General features: G+C 37.1%; 2 protein-coding genes and 1 pseudogene across 3 annotated transcripts in view; 2 read left to right on the top strand and 1 right to left on the bottom strand.

Moving 5' to 3' along the window:
* PRKACB (protein kinase cAMP-activated catalytic subunit beta) overlaps window positions 1–6192 on the bottom strand; it is a 117476-nt gene extending 111284 nt beyond the window's left edge. Inside the window, exon 1 of the mRNA XM_045801918.2 lies at window positions 5898–6192. Coding sequence (XP_045657874.1) covers window positions 5898–5943 — 46 coding nt within the window. The 5' untranslated portion in view covers window positions 5944–6192. The remainder of the gene's footprint in view (window positions 1–5897) is intronic.
* A 96-nt stretch (window positions 6193–6288) lies between these two features.
* TTLL7 (tubulin tyrosine ligase like 7) overlaps window positions 6289–15766 on the top strand; it is a 196314-nt gene continuing 186836 nt past the window's right edge. For both annotated transcript variants that reach the window (XM_087866046.1, XM_087866051.1), the window contains exons 1-2: window positions 6289–6754; window positions 7778–7927. The gene's annotated coding sequence lies outside the window, so the exon portion shown is untranslated. The remainder of the gene's footprint in view (window positions 6755–7777; window positions 7928–15766) is intronic.
* LOC148109169 (protein SET-like) lies at window positions 11116–12595 on the top strand (annotated as a pseudogene).

The following is a 15766-nucleotide window of genomic DNA, read 5'->3' as shown; positions in this document are numbered from 1 at the left end:
ATTACCACCAAAGTGAGCTCTCTAAAACTCAAATTTGATCATTTCTCTCCCTTATTACAAAGTCTACAATAGCTCCCTAATATCTATGGGATAAAATTCAGAATCTTTCCATTACATGGCCTCTGTCCATTTCTTCAGTCTTATCTTTCATTACACAATTTCCCCTCTTCCCTACCACAATTCTATCCTCTATCCTCTATCAGTTAGTCATAATGGACAACTTACCTTCCTTTTATTGTACACCCCATTTTGTTTCACTCTGCATCTTTGCTCACCGTGTTCCTCCTACTCAGAACACACTTCCCCCTGTAATCCCGCTGTTGAACCTTTACCATTTTCAATACTCAACTCAGAGCTCATCTCTTCTTTGAAGTCCATTTGAATCTCACCCTCCCCATGCCAGTAGAAATGACCATACTTTCTATTGGTTTCCCCACTGAGCTTTTATGAAAGTATTTGTAACAGTCCCGCCCCCCCATTAATTTGTTGACAAGTATATCTCCCCTTTCTAGAATGCAGGCACTCTGGTACTGTGTCATATTCAATCTTTACTCCCATAGATTTGCATAGAGTCCATCACATATTAGGAACTCAATTGTGTGGAATGAATGAATGAGCCAACAAAGAAAATAACCATATAGGATACTCCTGAAGGAATATTTTTGAATTAAAATACTCAAAATAATTCCGTACTGACCATGGTATATTTACTCCCATAAATTCCACATTTTTGTATTTAACATACTTTTCTTCATTAAAAACTTAAAATTTATTCCTCTGAAAAAATCTGGGCCACATATGTGTAGTAACATTAATATCATTTAGATATACAACTGTAAATAACACTAATTGTTTAATTTTATTAATTTAATGGAATATCAAAATGATTTATGGTCAACTCCTGACTATCTGAAGGATTTTAATAACTATCCTGGCTTACCTAGGATCTTTTCATGTGCTGCTTCTGCCACTCAGCTATGGCTTACTTTTCTAAGCTGGCTTTCATGTCTTTAAGTATCCTGCTGCCCGCAATGAAAAGCAACAACCTGTCCATATCCTAAGTGAAGGACACTGACCAGAAGAATGGAAAAAATGGCTCCTGAACATAAGATGATTTTATGCATTAGATGATCTACACAAAATGAATTACAAAATCATGTAACTGGATGAGATAATATGTATTTATTATTTAAATAGTGTTGCTGTTTGTTATGACCTTCTTTTTCTTTTTCAAAATTTTTAACTCAAAAACTATTCCCAACTACTTCTGTCAATCTAGTAAATTGGAACAAATATCTGCTACTGATTTTCCCTCAAAAATATCTGATAAATAAAAGCTTTAAAGACATGAGTAAGATATGAGATCATTAAATTTTTCCTAATCAACATTCAAATCTACAAAAACTTTCAATAAAAATATTTTTCACTGAGATTAGGTATTAAAAACTAAAAAAAAAAATAATTCTAGTAGAACCCAATAGAGAAATTAACTTCGTAGTTAACTTTACAGATTATACACAAATTACTATAGTAATCTGTTCACTAAATTTGTAAAGGCTTATTCAGAGGAAATGGTTTAGAAATAAAGTTAATTCCTAGTATGAGGAAAGATAAATCCAGCATTCTGTTCATCGACACATACTTGTGAGAATCTAAATTACCAAGATGATGAAAAGATGGGTTGGCATTTTTATTACATATAAAGACAGCTATGTTCTAAACTGTGCTGTCCAATATACCAAACATTAATAGCCACATTTAAGTTAAAAATTCAGTATCTCAGCTGCCCTGGTCACATTTCAACTGCTCAAGAGCCACATACAGTTAGTGCCTATTACATTAGACAATACAGAAATATTTCCACCACAGCAGAAAGTCTGACTGGATAGTACTACTCTAAACCATAATGCAAATTCCTAAATACTTTTTAAAATGGCAATACAAGTTTAAATAGTAATGTTTTGATTGGCTATTTATCAGGAAGGGAAAGTATACATTAACAAATGAGAAAAATAATTAAATGCAAATAGCAATGAAGGGTTTAAGTATATAAATTAATTTATATGGCTTAATTTGAAATTACACCATATCAAATCTGAAAAAAATTTCAAGATAATTTAATCCTTCATCCTCATTTTACAGATGAGGAAACTGAATCTAGAGAACAGTACAAGAAAAAATAACTTTCTCATTTAAGATACTTAATATATACAAATGAAGTCACTATTAAAAACAACCAAAATTTCCTATAATTGATAATAAACTGAAACAAAGTGAAGTCTAAGCTATTCTGTGTGTCTTAGAATCAGTTTTCCTATTGGATATACACAGGCTGTTTGCACAGTTGTTAGGATTTTGGGTCTGGGTTAAGCTGCCTAGATTCAAATGTTGCTCCTTGACTTCCTAGCTATACGAATTCAAGCAAGTCATCCAGGCTCTCTGAGCCTCCATTTCCTCATTTATAAAATGGAAAAATAATTAAACTACTTCACAGGTTTGGAAAGGTTAAGTGAAATTATACAAGCAAACTACACAGATAACCTGGTTCATAGTAGGCCCTCCAAAAATGCAAGTTGTTATGAAACTTGGGTTTTGGTTGAACCTAGTCTACTGGCGACTTTCTTTGATTAATTTCTATTCACCTTCATGTTCTTAAGACAGAGAGATACTTTGGAAAACATTCAAAGATCATAACGTAAACACTAGGTTACATTGTGGCTCTACCTCTTACAGTCACAGGAGAATCTGCATCCAAATCTCTACCAGCACTTCACTCATTGGCCTCAACACCTTTGCCATGAAAGTGTAATACAAAGCCCCACAGGCAACATGTGGGGTCTAATTTAAAAAAATAAATAAATAAAATAAAACACAAAAAAGCCTTCCAATGTTAAAATGGTGGCATGTGTTTTTTATGTTGGTGACTGTGGGTAAAGTAAGAAGTGGGAGACTGGATAAGTAAAACAATTTTGAATGACAAGAGTTTATAACTTCTCAGAGAATTATATACACATATATTTAAAATTTATGCTTCTGTTCATTAGTGGAAGTTTAAGTAACTACACTCAAATTTTGAAATACATATTTTTGAGAGTAAGTTTTTAAAAATACACAGAACAGTTGGTATGTAACGGTAAGAGATGCTCTTTCAGTAAGTCTTAAGATATATCAATACAATTTCCTAGTTCACTATGGTAGGAAAATAGGTACCCAACTTAATGTTACCTCCAGAAAGTATGGAGATGAGAATGGCATCTCCAAGTCCTACCCTGGAAAATGTTTCATTCAAAGAGTAGACAGATTTCAACAGAATCAACAGAGGCGCCAAATGGTCAAAGCTTCATTCTTCTGGAATATTTTTATAACGAAGTTCCAGAGTCACCTGTATGAGGCATGATCCTAACCAAACCTCAAATCTCAATCAACCTTATACATTTTAATCATCATTTCAAATCAAACATTTTCCTATTGGTAGTTTTCACAGTTCTAACTTCACTTTCCATAATACTAGCATTTATCATATTTTGCTCTTCAGTTAACTTTTATAAGTACATTTTCTCTCTTACACTAGGTAGCAGATTTCTTGAGCTTTTACTTAGAGTTTCCAAATGAAACTAATACACTGCAGACATTTTGAAAATATATGTATTAATTGATTATTTCATGAGGCAAAATGGAGTCGGAGCACCAGATTCTATTCCTTACTCTGGTATCACTAATAATCTGATCTCAACGTCAGCTTCTTCAAAGGTCAGGCTCTTTAGCTTTGAAATGGAATGATTATACAGGCTGATCTCTAAGATTACTTATATTTCTAAAAGTTTATGCTGTTATGTATCAACTGAAATTTAAATAACCACATTCAAATTTTGAAAGGCATATATTTTCAAGAATAATTTTTTTTAAATACACAAAACAGGTTTGTAATGGCAAGAGCTGTCCTTTCATTGAGTTTTAAGAGATATTAATAAACTTTCCTTATTCACTGTGGGACAGTAGCAACACACACCTGATAACATTGCTCCAGATGACATTACGAAGTGATCGACACATGGCATTTCTAATTAACTGTCCCTATGAGATATTGCTAGCTATTTTATCACTTCACAACATTTATTCAAACTACTACACTGACCTTCAGTTTCCATAAATAAACTTACATAAAAAGCTGCCTAACATACTTATTAAATAGGCTGTCACTAATAGTTAAAGTTCAGGAAAGAATTTATTCATAGGGATAATTTAAATATTTTTAGGTAAACATTTAAAGTTTCCATTCTGTTTTCTGTAAATATTCCAAGATTATCCCATAGTTCTGAGCTTCAACTCAGTACTGTCTCAGGGAGAATTAGTTTGATAACTTAATAATGGAAATATATAGATCAGAGAAGAGTCTCCTATCATTATTAAAAACAGAAACACTGTACAGACCAGTACTTGCTAATGAAAATCACTGATATGATTCAATTACCAAGCACACTCTTTTGTAACACAATTAACACATGTTTTACCTTTAATTTAAGAGGAAAAATGATAACTCCTCAGACACAAATAATTCTTTACACTTTCCACATTCCAATACTTTCTGTATAGTTACTATATTTGTGCAGTTAAAAAAGAAAAGATAACAAAGTTCTACCTCTACATTGGCTTTTTATAATTTCCTTATCACATACTAAAGTATGGTCATTGATAATTTGTATGATAGTATATCAAACTTTCCTGGAACTCCGAAAATTAACACCAAAACCTCACTGGTGAAACATAAACCATATAATCTGATCTCATTACTCACATTAAACAAAATGAATGACTAAATCTTTCCAAATTGATTCTGCTTTGTTGATACAGAAAAAAAAAAAAGCTATTTCCTTCAAGCTAAGTTACAAAATTAACCTAAGACATGTTACAAACATAGAAACATTAAAAGATACTAATTACACAAACTGAAACAAATCATCTGGCATTTCCTCAAGTGCTAAAATGTCATTTACTCCTGGTGACATAACAAATACCATTTGTTGTCTTATTCCGAATTATAAAATCTGAGATGAACCTGACAAAGGCACATCAATTTTTCTTCACAACCATCCTGATTGATTGATTGATTGATTGAACTATACAAAAATTCAATTTGCATGATTTTTTACTATTTGGTGTAAAGTGTAGGGTGTCTGCACTTTCAGCTGTCAAAAGAAATTCACCCTATTCTGGAAGCACTTCAACTCCCAGTGACCTTTAAGTTTTACAGACACTCTAGGAGATTCTTGAAATGTATCAAGAAAAGGCAAACCTGCCTTGCTTTTTTTTCATGGATAAAGTTGCAGTTTATTCTTCTTATACCTTCCATTCCTAATCTGAAGAGATGCAGGGTCTCTAAAACATAGCTGCTTACTCGGAATTAACCTTACCTGCAGAGAGCCAGACTAGCAGCCCCTTACCCTGTGGTAAGATTGGGCTGGACCCAAGTGATGGAGGGAAAAGAGCCAACTCTGCCCACAGCACTACCTGTGGCTCCCAAAGAGGAGGTCGGGGGTAGGGGAAGCGAGGGTTGGGATGGTACAAAGGACTTCTTTATCCGGACCATATTTGGGGAATTGTTCTAGCGAGTGCGTCCCCTCGCTCTAAAGAGAAAGAGAATCTCGGGGAACACTCTTCTCCCTCGATTTCTCCATCCGGCCCTTCGCGCTCGGCCCTCACGCCGGAGCGGGGGGGGGCGGGGGGGCGGAGGCTGTGGAGGAGGAAGGCAGCTGGTCCCCAGGGCCCCCATGAGCAGCTCTCGGAGACCGCTGCGAGGCCTGGACCATGCCCGCGGCCTCGGGGCTCCGACCCGCACGGGTGGTCGATGCCCCGCGCCCGCCAGCCCGGAGGGTACCCAGACCCGGCCCTTGACTCACCGCTCTCCACCTCGCTGCCTTTCTTGGCCGTCGCCGCGTTCCCCATGACTGGGGCGGTGAAAAGAAGGGGTCAGGGAGGGGAAGGGGGGCCGGGGCCGTCCCCGCCACTCCACAGGCTGAGGCAAGTCCCGCTTCTGCACCGGTCAAAGCGGTGAGTGCTCCCGGCGCTGGCACCCTGAGTCCGGGCGGGAAGACCGGGCCGGTTCGGAGGGCAGGGGTTCAGCCAACTCCTCAGCCCGGGAGGCAGCAGCTGTAGCAGCCGCAGCTGTGGTGGCGGCAGCGGCCGGCAGACACTCCCCTTTCCCCCGCCCCGCCCCCCTTACTCGCCCCCCCTCCCAGGCCCGGGTCTTTCTCCGCGGGCGGGCGCGCGCGCCGGAAGTGACGTATTGTCCGGGACAAGGGCGGCTGGGTGAGGGGGCCGGGTCGGGGGCGTCTGAATGGGGTAACCCTGACAGGTACCTCCGCGGCCCGCTGAGCTGGCGTGTTGTCGCCCGGGATTGAGCTCGTGTGCTCATCTCTGAGATATGGGAGGCGGCGTGAGAACCGTTAGCTTCGAGGAACCCATCGTCTCTTAGCCTGGAGTCCCCCGTGTCCTGGAGCGGGGCCGCGGGAGGCCCCGTAGGGGCTCGGTTGCTTTCTTTGTGCACCGTATCCCTGCGGCTCCTCATTCAAAGGTTGCCTTCTCCAGACAGGCCCGGGAGAACCGCACGTGCGTGTAGATCGCATGGGAGGGGAACGCGCTAGTTCTTGCTTCTGGCGGGGGCAGACGGGGCAGACTGGTCAGCCTGTGCCACGGAAGCAGCCTCGTCCCAAATCTCGATTGTGGGTTGGAGCCTCTCTTTACTTCGAAGATTCAGGTATTCACTGAGCCCGTGACCACGTTGTTCTCCCGGTTCTCAGGCATCAGTCTCAAGCCCTTTGATGTTTCCAGTGCGGTTTTCATTCGCCGCGATTTTGTGGGATCACTCAAGGTTTTATCGGACATTCCAGGTGGAGATAAGGAAAATATTATTTCTGCATAATGTCTCTTGATGCGAGGCATTGTATTGTATTTAGCAGCTTTCTGTGTAGATGTTAAAATAAATGCGTTCCCAATTGGTAATTGAGTTTTATTAATATACATAGAGCACTGAATATACTTAGAGCACTTGAATTTTCAAATAGCTTTATTTATCGGATGATTTATGTGGCACTGTAATATTTTTTGTTGCATGTTCCCTTGAACTTTGCTCTGTGAGCATTTGTTCCAAACCTAGTGCAGAAAGTCTGTTACTTCCTGAGAGCGAGACCACATAAACTTATTTTGTGTCCCCCAAGGCACCAGACCTGGCACAGTAGGGTTTAATGGACACCTGCTGACTTTGAAAGTAAACTAAGGAAATTTTTCAGAACTTTTTAAAAAAATATTTTTCATTACTGACAAAAATGGAATGCTAACTGAAGAAGTTCTCAGTAAACTTTTACTACTATTTCTTATTATCAATTCTGTTGAATTAATTTAACAAATATTTTTATTATGTATACTGTATTCCAAATACTGTATAGATATTAACAAACATCCTCAAAACCCTATGAGATAATGTAGCTTTACTATCGTTATTTAATGTGCAAACTGAGGGACAGAGAAGTTAAGCAATTTACGCTAGGTTACACAGCTATCATCTGGTGGAAGCAGGATTCGAACCTAGATGGCTGGGCTCCAAATAATAATAATGTTAATAATAATAATATAATGATCAGAAACCTGTCAATGTTGTGGTAAATTGCTTTCTTATTTGAAATCCATTGATTTGAGATATAAGAGATTAAGAGATACAGTTTACTTTTTGGGGAATTTCATTATACTGTAGTCCCTCCTTATCCAGTTTTGCTCTCCACAGTTTCAGTTATCCACCGCCAGAAAGCAGATGATTCTCCTTCTGACCTGTCAGAAAGTCAGTGGTAGCCTAAGGCCAAGTCATAGTCTGTCCATCCTTCACTTTACTTCTCATCATGAAGGCATTTTATCATCTTACATCATCACAAGAAGGGTGAGTATAGAACAATAAGATCAAAGAGAGAGACCACATTCACATAACTTTATTATAATATATTGTTAAAATTATTCTGTTTTATTATTAGTTATCATCAATCTCTTGCTGTGCCTAATTTATAAATTAAACTGTATCATAGGTGTGTGTGCATGCATAAAAAAAAACATTGTACATAAGAGGTTTGGTACTATCTGGTTTTAGGCATCTACTGGGGTTCTTGGAATATATCCTCCACAGAAAAGTGGGGAGGGACTACTGTATTGTTTTGAGGGTTTCCATTAAATCCAATGAATATAAAAATAACAGAGAAAAAAGAGTTTGGACTAGATAGGTTTTTGTCAGCATGTAACAATGTTGCAACAATGTCACATCTTTCCAATAACATTTAGTTTTATGTTGTGGATGTGACATTTGCCCTGCATACGTGGAAAATTCAATAAATAGCATTAAGCCATATATATACCAAATTAAAGACAACTTTTTGATATACTTTATTCTGGAGGGAATCTTTCTAGAATCCTGGAATATTCATACTGTCCTCATTGGGGTGAGTTTTTAAATGTGTGCCTTTTTAGAGAGCAGCTTTAATAATAAAAGAGTGGTTATAGACATAATGTGTCCCTTTTCTTAACATGATTTTGAGTTCTAGGCCTCTAATAAGAGGCAGCCATCTGCTAAGTAAATCATTAATTTGCAAAGGAGACTGTTGACAACTATTACAGAGTTATATACATCATAACTACATTCTGGAAAATTAATAAGTAGAATACTTAGCTTTACAAAATGTTTCCCTTTCTCAATTTAATTTTACCATTGATTAAGAAAGTAAATTAATTATTAATAAAGAAAAAAAGGTCAACAATTAGAAATATCTTCTTATTCTTTTTTCCTTATACTATTATTTGTTATATTAGCTTATATTGCTTCTCTGATTTAAGGAAGATTATACTTTAAGAATATAGTTTCATAGTTTTCAGTTAGTTAACGTTCACAATCATTTAGTTGTAATTATATACAAGTTGCCTTTTCATTATTAGAGAAGGGTTCTCTATAGAAAACCATTGTTTATGTAGCACATAGAAAACTATATTTGAAGAATTTTTTTTTTTTTACATTCCAGAAAGGGCAGAAATGTCATTAACTGTTCAGTTATTCTTGAAATGATTAGCAGTAACATGGAACAGTTGCTATCCTTTGCCACAAATGACTTTGCTATAACCTAAGCAAGTACAAAGTTAGAACTATAACTTATTTCCGTAGGAAGGCAGACAAGGAAGAGGGTCATAAAGAGAAAAGACTTTGAGTCCTTTTCCATATAGTAGTTTATCTACGAATCTGCAGCACTATGTAGCAGGGAAAATTATATTTCACTTTGGAAATAATTAGTCTTACATTTTCTAGTACTTTGTAAAAACATTTTCATGTGTTTTTTTCTTATCTAATCCCCACAAGAAATTTACATAAGCTAGACATATTAGCCCCATTTTACAAATGAGTAAAACAAAAGTTCAAAGAAGTAAAGTAACTTGGCCAAGATCACTCAAATGGGAAGTGGCAGGACACTAGATTTTATGCCCTTTTCTGCAAAACAAATGTAATCTCAATCCTCATTAAGATTAGATTTTATTTACCCCAATTTACAGAAGAGAAAAATAAGGCCTAAGAACCTAGAGCCTTGGACCTTTTCTTCCTAGAGGTATCTCTTCACTCAGAAATGGGAAAATGGGGAAAAATTAGTAAATTGTTATTTCTATTTATTTTGTAATGTTTACTTATATTACCAACTTGATTTCCAAGACTTTTTAAAGCAAAACACCCTCAAAAATAATGTATGTCAGAAATATTTGTTTTTCCTTTATAATCACCAGAATGGATAAGCCGAAATTGATAATTGTTGGATAATATGACCAGGTCATTTGTTTTTATGTTGTATTTTACGTCAAATAAATGCAAGTAAAAATTTATTTAACCGTCGTAAGATTATGATTGTTTTGGATGATTATTAGTACTCCACATAGTCTGATATTTCATTGTTGTAAGTATTGTATGTCCTAAACCAAATGATACCATGCTAAGTATCAGGCAAAGGGCAGAATAATACTTCTGAAATGAGGAAGTAATTTTATAGTTAATAAGTTACAAATATGTTATGATAATTGTTCAGATCATTGTAGTACAGTACGAAGTTTTCTTCTTGAGCAGAATTCTAATCCCTTTGTTCGATAACAAATTTATTATCTAAAGTTCGATATTCATCTTTTTGGATATTTCTTTACAGATGAAGAGACTAAAATAGTTGACTGTGGTTAAGTAACCAGATCAAAGTCAACAAAAATGAGCTATAACAGTAGAATTGTAGCTTATCTCTTGTGTAAGGACTAGAATACAAACTGAAAGTTGTTTAAGAAAAAAAGAAAACATGGAGGGGAGAACAAAACCAACAACTTTTTTTCCTTTCTTAATATGTAATACACTGTCTCAGAAAAGGTATGTTTATTTTGGATATTCTGATTTTACTAGTGTGTTTTAGCAAAACTATGGCTAAATTTCTGCTATTTCAGTTTTGTGCTATGCATTTTTGGAACATACCTATAGACCAAAAATAACATCCAAATTTACAAAACATTTGTTTTATGAAATCATGAGACAGATGGGGCAAGAGCTTTCATGAAATCTCAACTTTTACAATTTAAGCCCATCTTTGACTAAGGTGAATCTGGCCCACTGAAATAGAACTATATTCATAGTATTGACAGTAATAAACCAGAGTGGTGTGTGATGAAGTAGAAAGGGTTTGAGTTTTGTATTCAGAAAAATCTGGATTCATGTTCTCTTATAGTCACCATCTGTGACCTTCACATAAATTTCTTAATTTCCCTTGGTCTTTGTTTCCCAAAGTGTGAAGTTACATGGATTAAATTAAATCATCTGTGAAAAGTACTAGGATAACTTTTGTCATATAATAAAGTCACTGTAACCCTGTGCCCACCCTGCAATAACATTCGATGTTTTCTTGTATTTATGTTTCAACAATAATCATTCAGTGAGTTCCTAGTATATGCAAAGCATGATAAGGGTATTATAAAGATTAATAAAATCAAGTATTTGTGTAAGGCAAGATGGACATGTAAATAATTATGTAAAACAAGATAAATTAACTTTGGAGTAATTGGAGCTTCTTCCAGATGTGCGTCTCTCCTGGTTTTGTGGAGTTGCCTCACAGCATGGCCCCCAAACGCCAGTCTTCACTCCTGCCTCAAAAGAAACCAAGACTCTCCTGCCCCCAAGCGGGGGGAGACGTTGACCTCTCAGCACTTGCCAAAGGAATAAAAAGAACAGCAAGAAGCAATTAAATATATTGATGAAGTACACAATGAAATAAACAGACTTAATGAACAAGCCACTGAGATTTTGAAGTAGAAAAGAAACGTAACAAACTCCACCAACCATTTTGTCAGAAGAGGTTGGAATTAATTGCCAAAATCCCGAATTTTGGGGTAACAACATTTGTCGACCATCCACAAGTGTCTGCATTGCTAGGGATATTAAATCAGGTTACAGAATAGATTTTTATTTTGATGAAAACCCTTACTTCAAAAATAAAGTTCTCTCCAAAGAATTTCATCTGGATGAGAGTGGTGATCCATCTTCAAAGTCTACGGAAATCAAATGGAAATCTGGGAAGGATTTGACAAAACGTTCAAGTCAAACGCAGAATAAAGCCAGCAGGAAGAGACAGCATGAGGAACCAGAGAGCTTCACCTGGTTTACTGACCATTCTGAGGCAGGTGCAGATGAGTTAGGAGAGGTCATCAAAGATGATATTTGGCCAAATCCATTACAGTACTACTCGGTTCCTCATGTGGATGATGAAGAAGGGGAAGGAAAGAAGATGCTGCTGCTGCTGATGATGATGAATGATTGGAAGATACTGATGAAGAAGGAGATGAGGATGAAGTTGAGGAAGATGAAAATGATGATGAGGGGACAGAAGGAGGAGGATGAAGGAGAAAATGACAGTGGAACACTAATGGATTCCAACCTTCCTTTTTTAATTTTCTCCAATCCGTGGGAGCAAGTTCCAGTCTCCCCCCCCCCCACCTTGTGCTCATTCACCCTGTTTTTTGAAGTGTCTTTTCTCTCTCCCTTTATACCATGATTCTCAACTTATTTGGGGGGAATACAGTGGGAAAAGAATCTCTACCCCTCTATGTTCCAAATTCATTTTTCTCTCTTCCTGTCTCAACAGAAACGTTATAGAATCAACACCACTGTGCTTTGTGTGTGTTGGGGGGGAACCCTTCTGCTCCCTTAGTTCTACTGGAAGCTAGAGCATGGTAGGCCCCTGTGTAGTAGTGTATAGAATTCTAGCTTTTTCCTCCTCTCTGTATATTGGGCTCAGAGATTACACTGTGTCTCTATGTGAATGTGTACAGTTAACATTTACCAACATGTACCTGTCTACTTTCCCTTGTTTAAAAAAAAGAAACTTAAAAAAATGGGGTTATCGAAGGTCAGCAAAGGGTGGGTTTGAGATGTTTGGGTGAGTTAAGTGGACATTTTGAGAACATGGCTTCTCCTTTGGCATGTTTAATTGTGATGTTTAATGGATATCCTTGCAGTTTAAGGTGACACTTTTAAAATAAAACTCTTTCCTAATGATGAGCCAAACAGGCTCTCTCTATATGACAGATTTATATCCTTTCAGCTTAGCAACTTAAAGAACAATGACTTCTCTTTCCCAATATCGTATATTATAAATATTATAGTTATGTTACATATTACATGTAATTATACTATTATAACAATGGGGTTCCTGGGTGGCTCAGTCTGTTAAGCGTCCAGCTCTTAATTTTGGCTCAGGCTATGATCTCAGGGTTGTGAGATCAAGCTCCATGTCAGACTCCAGTGTGGAGTCTGCTTGAGAATCTTTCTACCTCTACCCCCCACCCCCGCTTATGCTCTCTCTGTCTCTCTAAAATTAATAAATAAAATCTTTATATATATAATGGTATAATTATAATAAATATGCATTATAAATAATTATACATAGTGGTTCTGTATAATCACATGACCATTTCTGTGAAGGGAGGAGGCAGGGTACCGTGACTGACATGGAATGAGAGAGGTGCAGTTTTCTCGAAGAAATTGTCCTATAGGGTAGGTAAAAACAGATACCCAATACAGCGAAAATCAGAAAGACTGCTCCTAATCAATATTCCATCCTGGGTGACTGGATAACAGAGGTCAGGAATGAAGAAGATAAACTAGTTTTTAAATTAATGAGAGGTATATGACTTGGGTCATAACTGAGTTTGAGTTGGTAGTATGATATCTAAATGCAGATGATGAATAGCAGGCAAATGTAGAGTTAGATCAATACAGGAGTTGTGAATTCAGTACGAAGTTAAGAGTCAAAGCCACAGTTCTGAATGAAATCTCATTAAAAATGTAAAGAATAAAAAAGCATCTAAGAATGGACAGTTATGGAACAGAAAAGGGAGGGGAGTTCTAAAAGGAGCCTGGTGTAGGAGCCTGGAGTGGTCAGACAAGCTGAGAGAGAAACAGGAAATGTAGCCACAGAGGTCAAAAAGAATGAGAGGCTATCAATTTGATTGACTGCATGCTAGAAGTTAACTAATATAAGCAAAATATTGAAAGAATATACAGATGCTTGTAGGAAGGAAAAGAAAGCTGAAGAATCAGGCTTGGCAGCCTCCGGAGCCAGGCAGCTCCAGAGAGTTGAAATAGTTGTTGCTGCATTTTCCTTGTAATAGACAGTGGAACAACAACAATACATATATTGTTTTCAGTCTTGTTCTTTTCCCACAATTCAGTTTCTAATGAGATAAGCCTATCTTGGGTTAAGTTTTTGCTTCTTACCCAGATTAAGGCAACTGATTGGCAGTCCTGGGACTCATCAGTGAGGAAGCAGAAATTTCCCAGTACCAAAAAAGGATGGACTAGAAGTTGAGCATTCAGTAAAACAACAATGTCCATTACAGAGGATTTATTTAACAGTGTTAGTAAATGCAAGCCTGGTACTATAAAGGACTACTCCTTCTCCCCCCACCCCCACCCAAAGTGTGATGGACTTTATCATAAAATCATAGAAGTTTTCAGTTAAATATATGAGAAATATTCTGTTACCTAATGTGGTAGGCAGAATAATGCCCTCCCAAAGATGTCAAAGTCTTAATTACCAGAATCTATGAATATGTTACCTCGATTGATAAAGGGAAAAATTAAGATTGCAGATGGAGGGGCACCTGGGTAGCGCAGTCGTTAAAGCGTCTGCCTTCGGCTCAGGGCGTGATCCTGGCGATCTGGGATCGAGTCCCACATCAGGCTCTTCCGCTATGAGCCTGCTTCTTCCTCTCCCACTCCCCCTGCTGTGTTCCCTCTCTCGCTGGCTGTCTCTCTGTCACATAAATAAATAAAATCTTAAAAAAAAAAAAAAAAAGATTGCAGATGGAATTAAGGTTGGTAATTAGCTGACATTAAAATTGGGAGATTATCCTGCACTATCCTTGTGGGTCCAATGTAGTCACAAGGGTCCTTAAAAGTGGAAGAGGGAAACAAAAGAGTTCAGAATGATGTCATGTGCAATCTCTACATCATTGCTGACATTAAAGATGGAGGAAGGGAGCCATCAGCCAAGCAATATGGGCAACCTCTAGAAGCTGGAAAGAACAAAGAAACAGATTCTCTCCTACGGTCTCCAGAAAGGAACACAATAGTGCTGACACCTTGATTTTAACCCAATGAGATCCAGGTCCAATTATTGACATACTGAAATGTAAAGATAATTTTAAAAACCACCAGGTTAATGGTAATTTGTTTCAGCAGCAATAAAAAGCTAGTATGCCTCATCCTGTTTTAAAAATAGAGTTAACAGGGAGGTAGGTTAAGTGATTTGCTAAATTGTCTGAGGCAAATCAGGATTGAAACCCAGACTAGATTCTCAAGAAGTTCTCTACACTTCACGCAAGTGTGTTAGAAATTCTTTACACTAAAAGTCGTCATTTGGAAACACTGATTTCCTAGAAATATGATAAAGAAGGAAAAGGCACTTTAATTTTCTTCAAAATTATTCTGTTAACTATTGAGTATCCAATTAAAGAGAACGAAGTTAAATATGAATTTTTAGTTTTTGTGATCTGGAAGTTGAAGGGGTTATTTGAATATGTGTGGAATGTGGCAGAACCATGGTAGAAAATATTTAAGATGATTTTTCAATTTCTTTCTTTTTGCTCTAGCAAGTACTTTTTTCTCAATATTTCCAAATGCCTTGGTTTATATACTATTTATAACCATAATTATTCTCTAAGAAGCTATGAATCTTGCTATGAAAATGTACTGAGGTTTTTTTTGTGGGTTTTTTTTTTTTTTATGAGTAACTGCAACTTTAGGAGTAGCTAAAGAGGCTGAATTGCTCAATCTAATTAAGGGAGAATTCAAAATTCCAGAGTTATCCGAAAGGTAGGGAGTGAGGGAGAGAGATGGGAAGGGAACAATTAGCAAGATGTCAGGAGACTGGGGTTTCTATATGGAGCGGTGCAGACAATGGCATCAGAAAGATCTAACATGTGATCCCAAGTTGTGTCCTACATAGCACTTAAAGTAGCTGCCAGATCTTCAACTACATTTTTGCTACATGCAACAGCTTTATATTTGTGGTTGCTCTGAAGGAAATGATGAAGTATAAAGGACCATTTTTGCCTTTGCCTTAAAATTATGACAAAGAAGCAAATAGCCATAGATAATATAGAACAAGGAACAGAAATTGCTCAGAAGCAGAAAATCAGCCGGAGGGGTCCATGAAAATATAAGCCC

This window comes from Ursus americanus, chromosome 12, assembly GCF_024610735.1.
Source record: "Ursus americanus isolate L20-20 chromosome 12, mUrsAme1.1.p, whole genome shotgun sequence".
In the NCBI taxonomy this organism is placed as follows: Eukaryota; Metazoa; Chordata; class Mammalia; order Carnivora; family Ursidae; genus Ursus; species Ursus americanus.
Note: the sequence above shows the minus strand (reverse complement) of the source record. Positions and strands in the feature narration are given on the sequence as shown.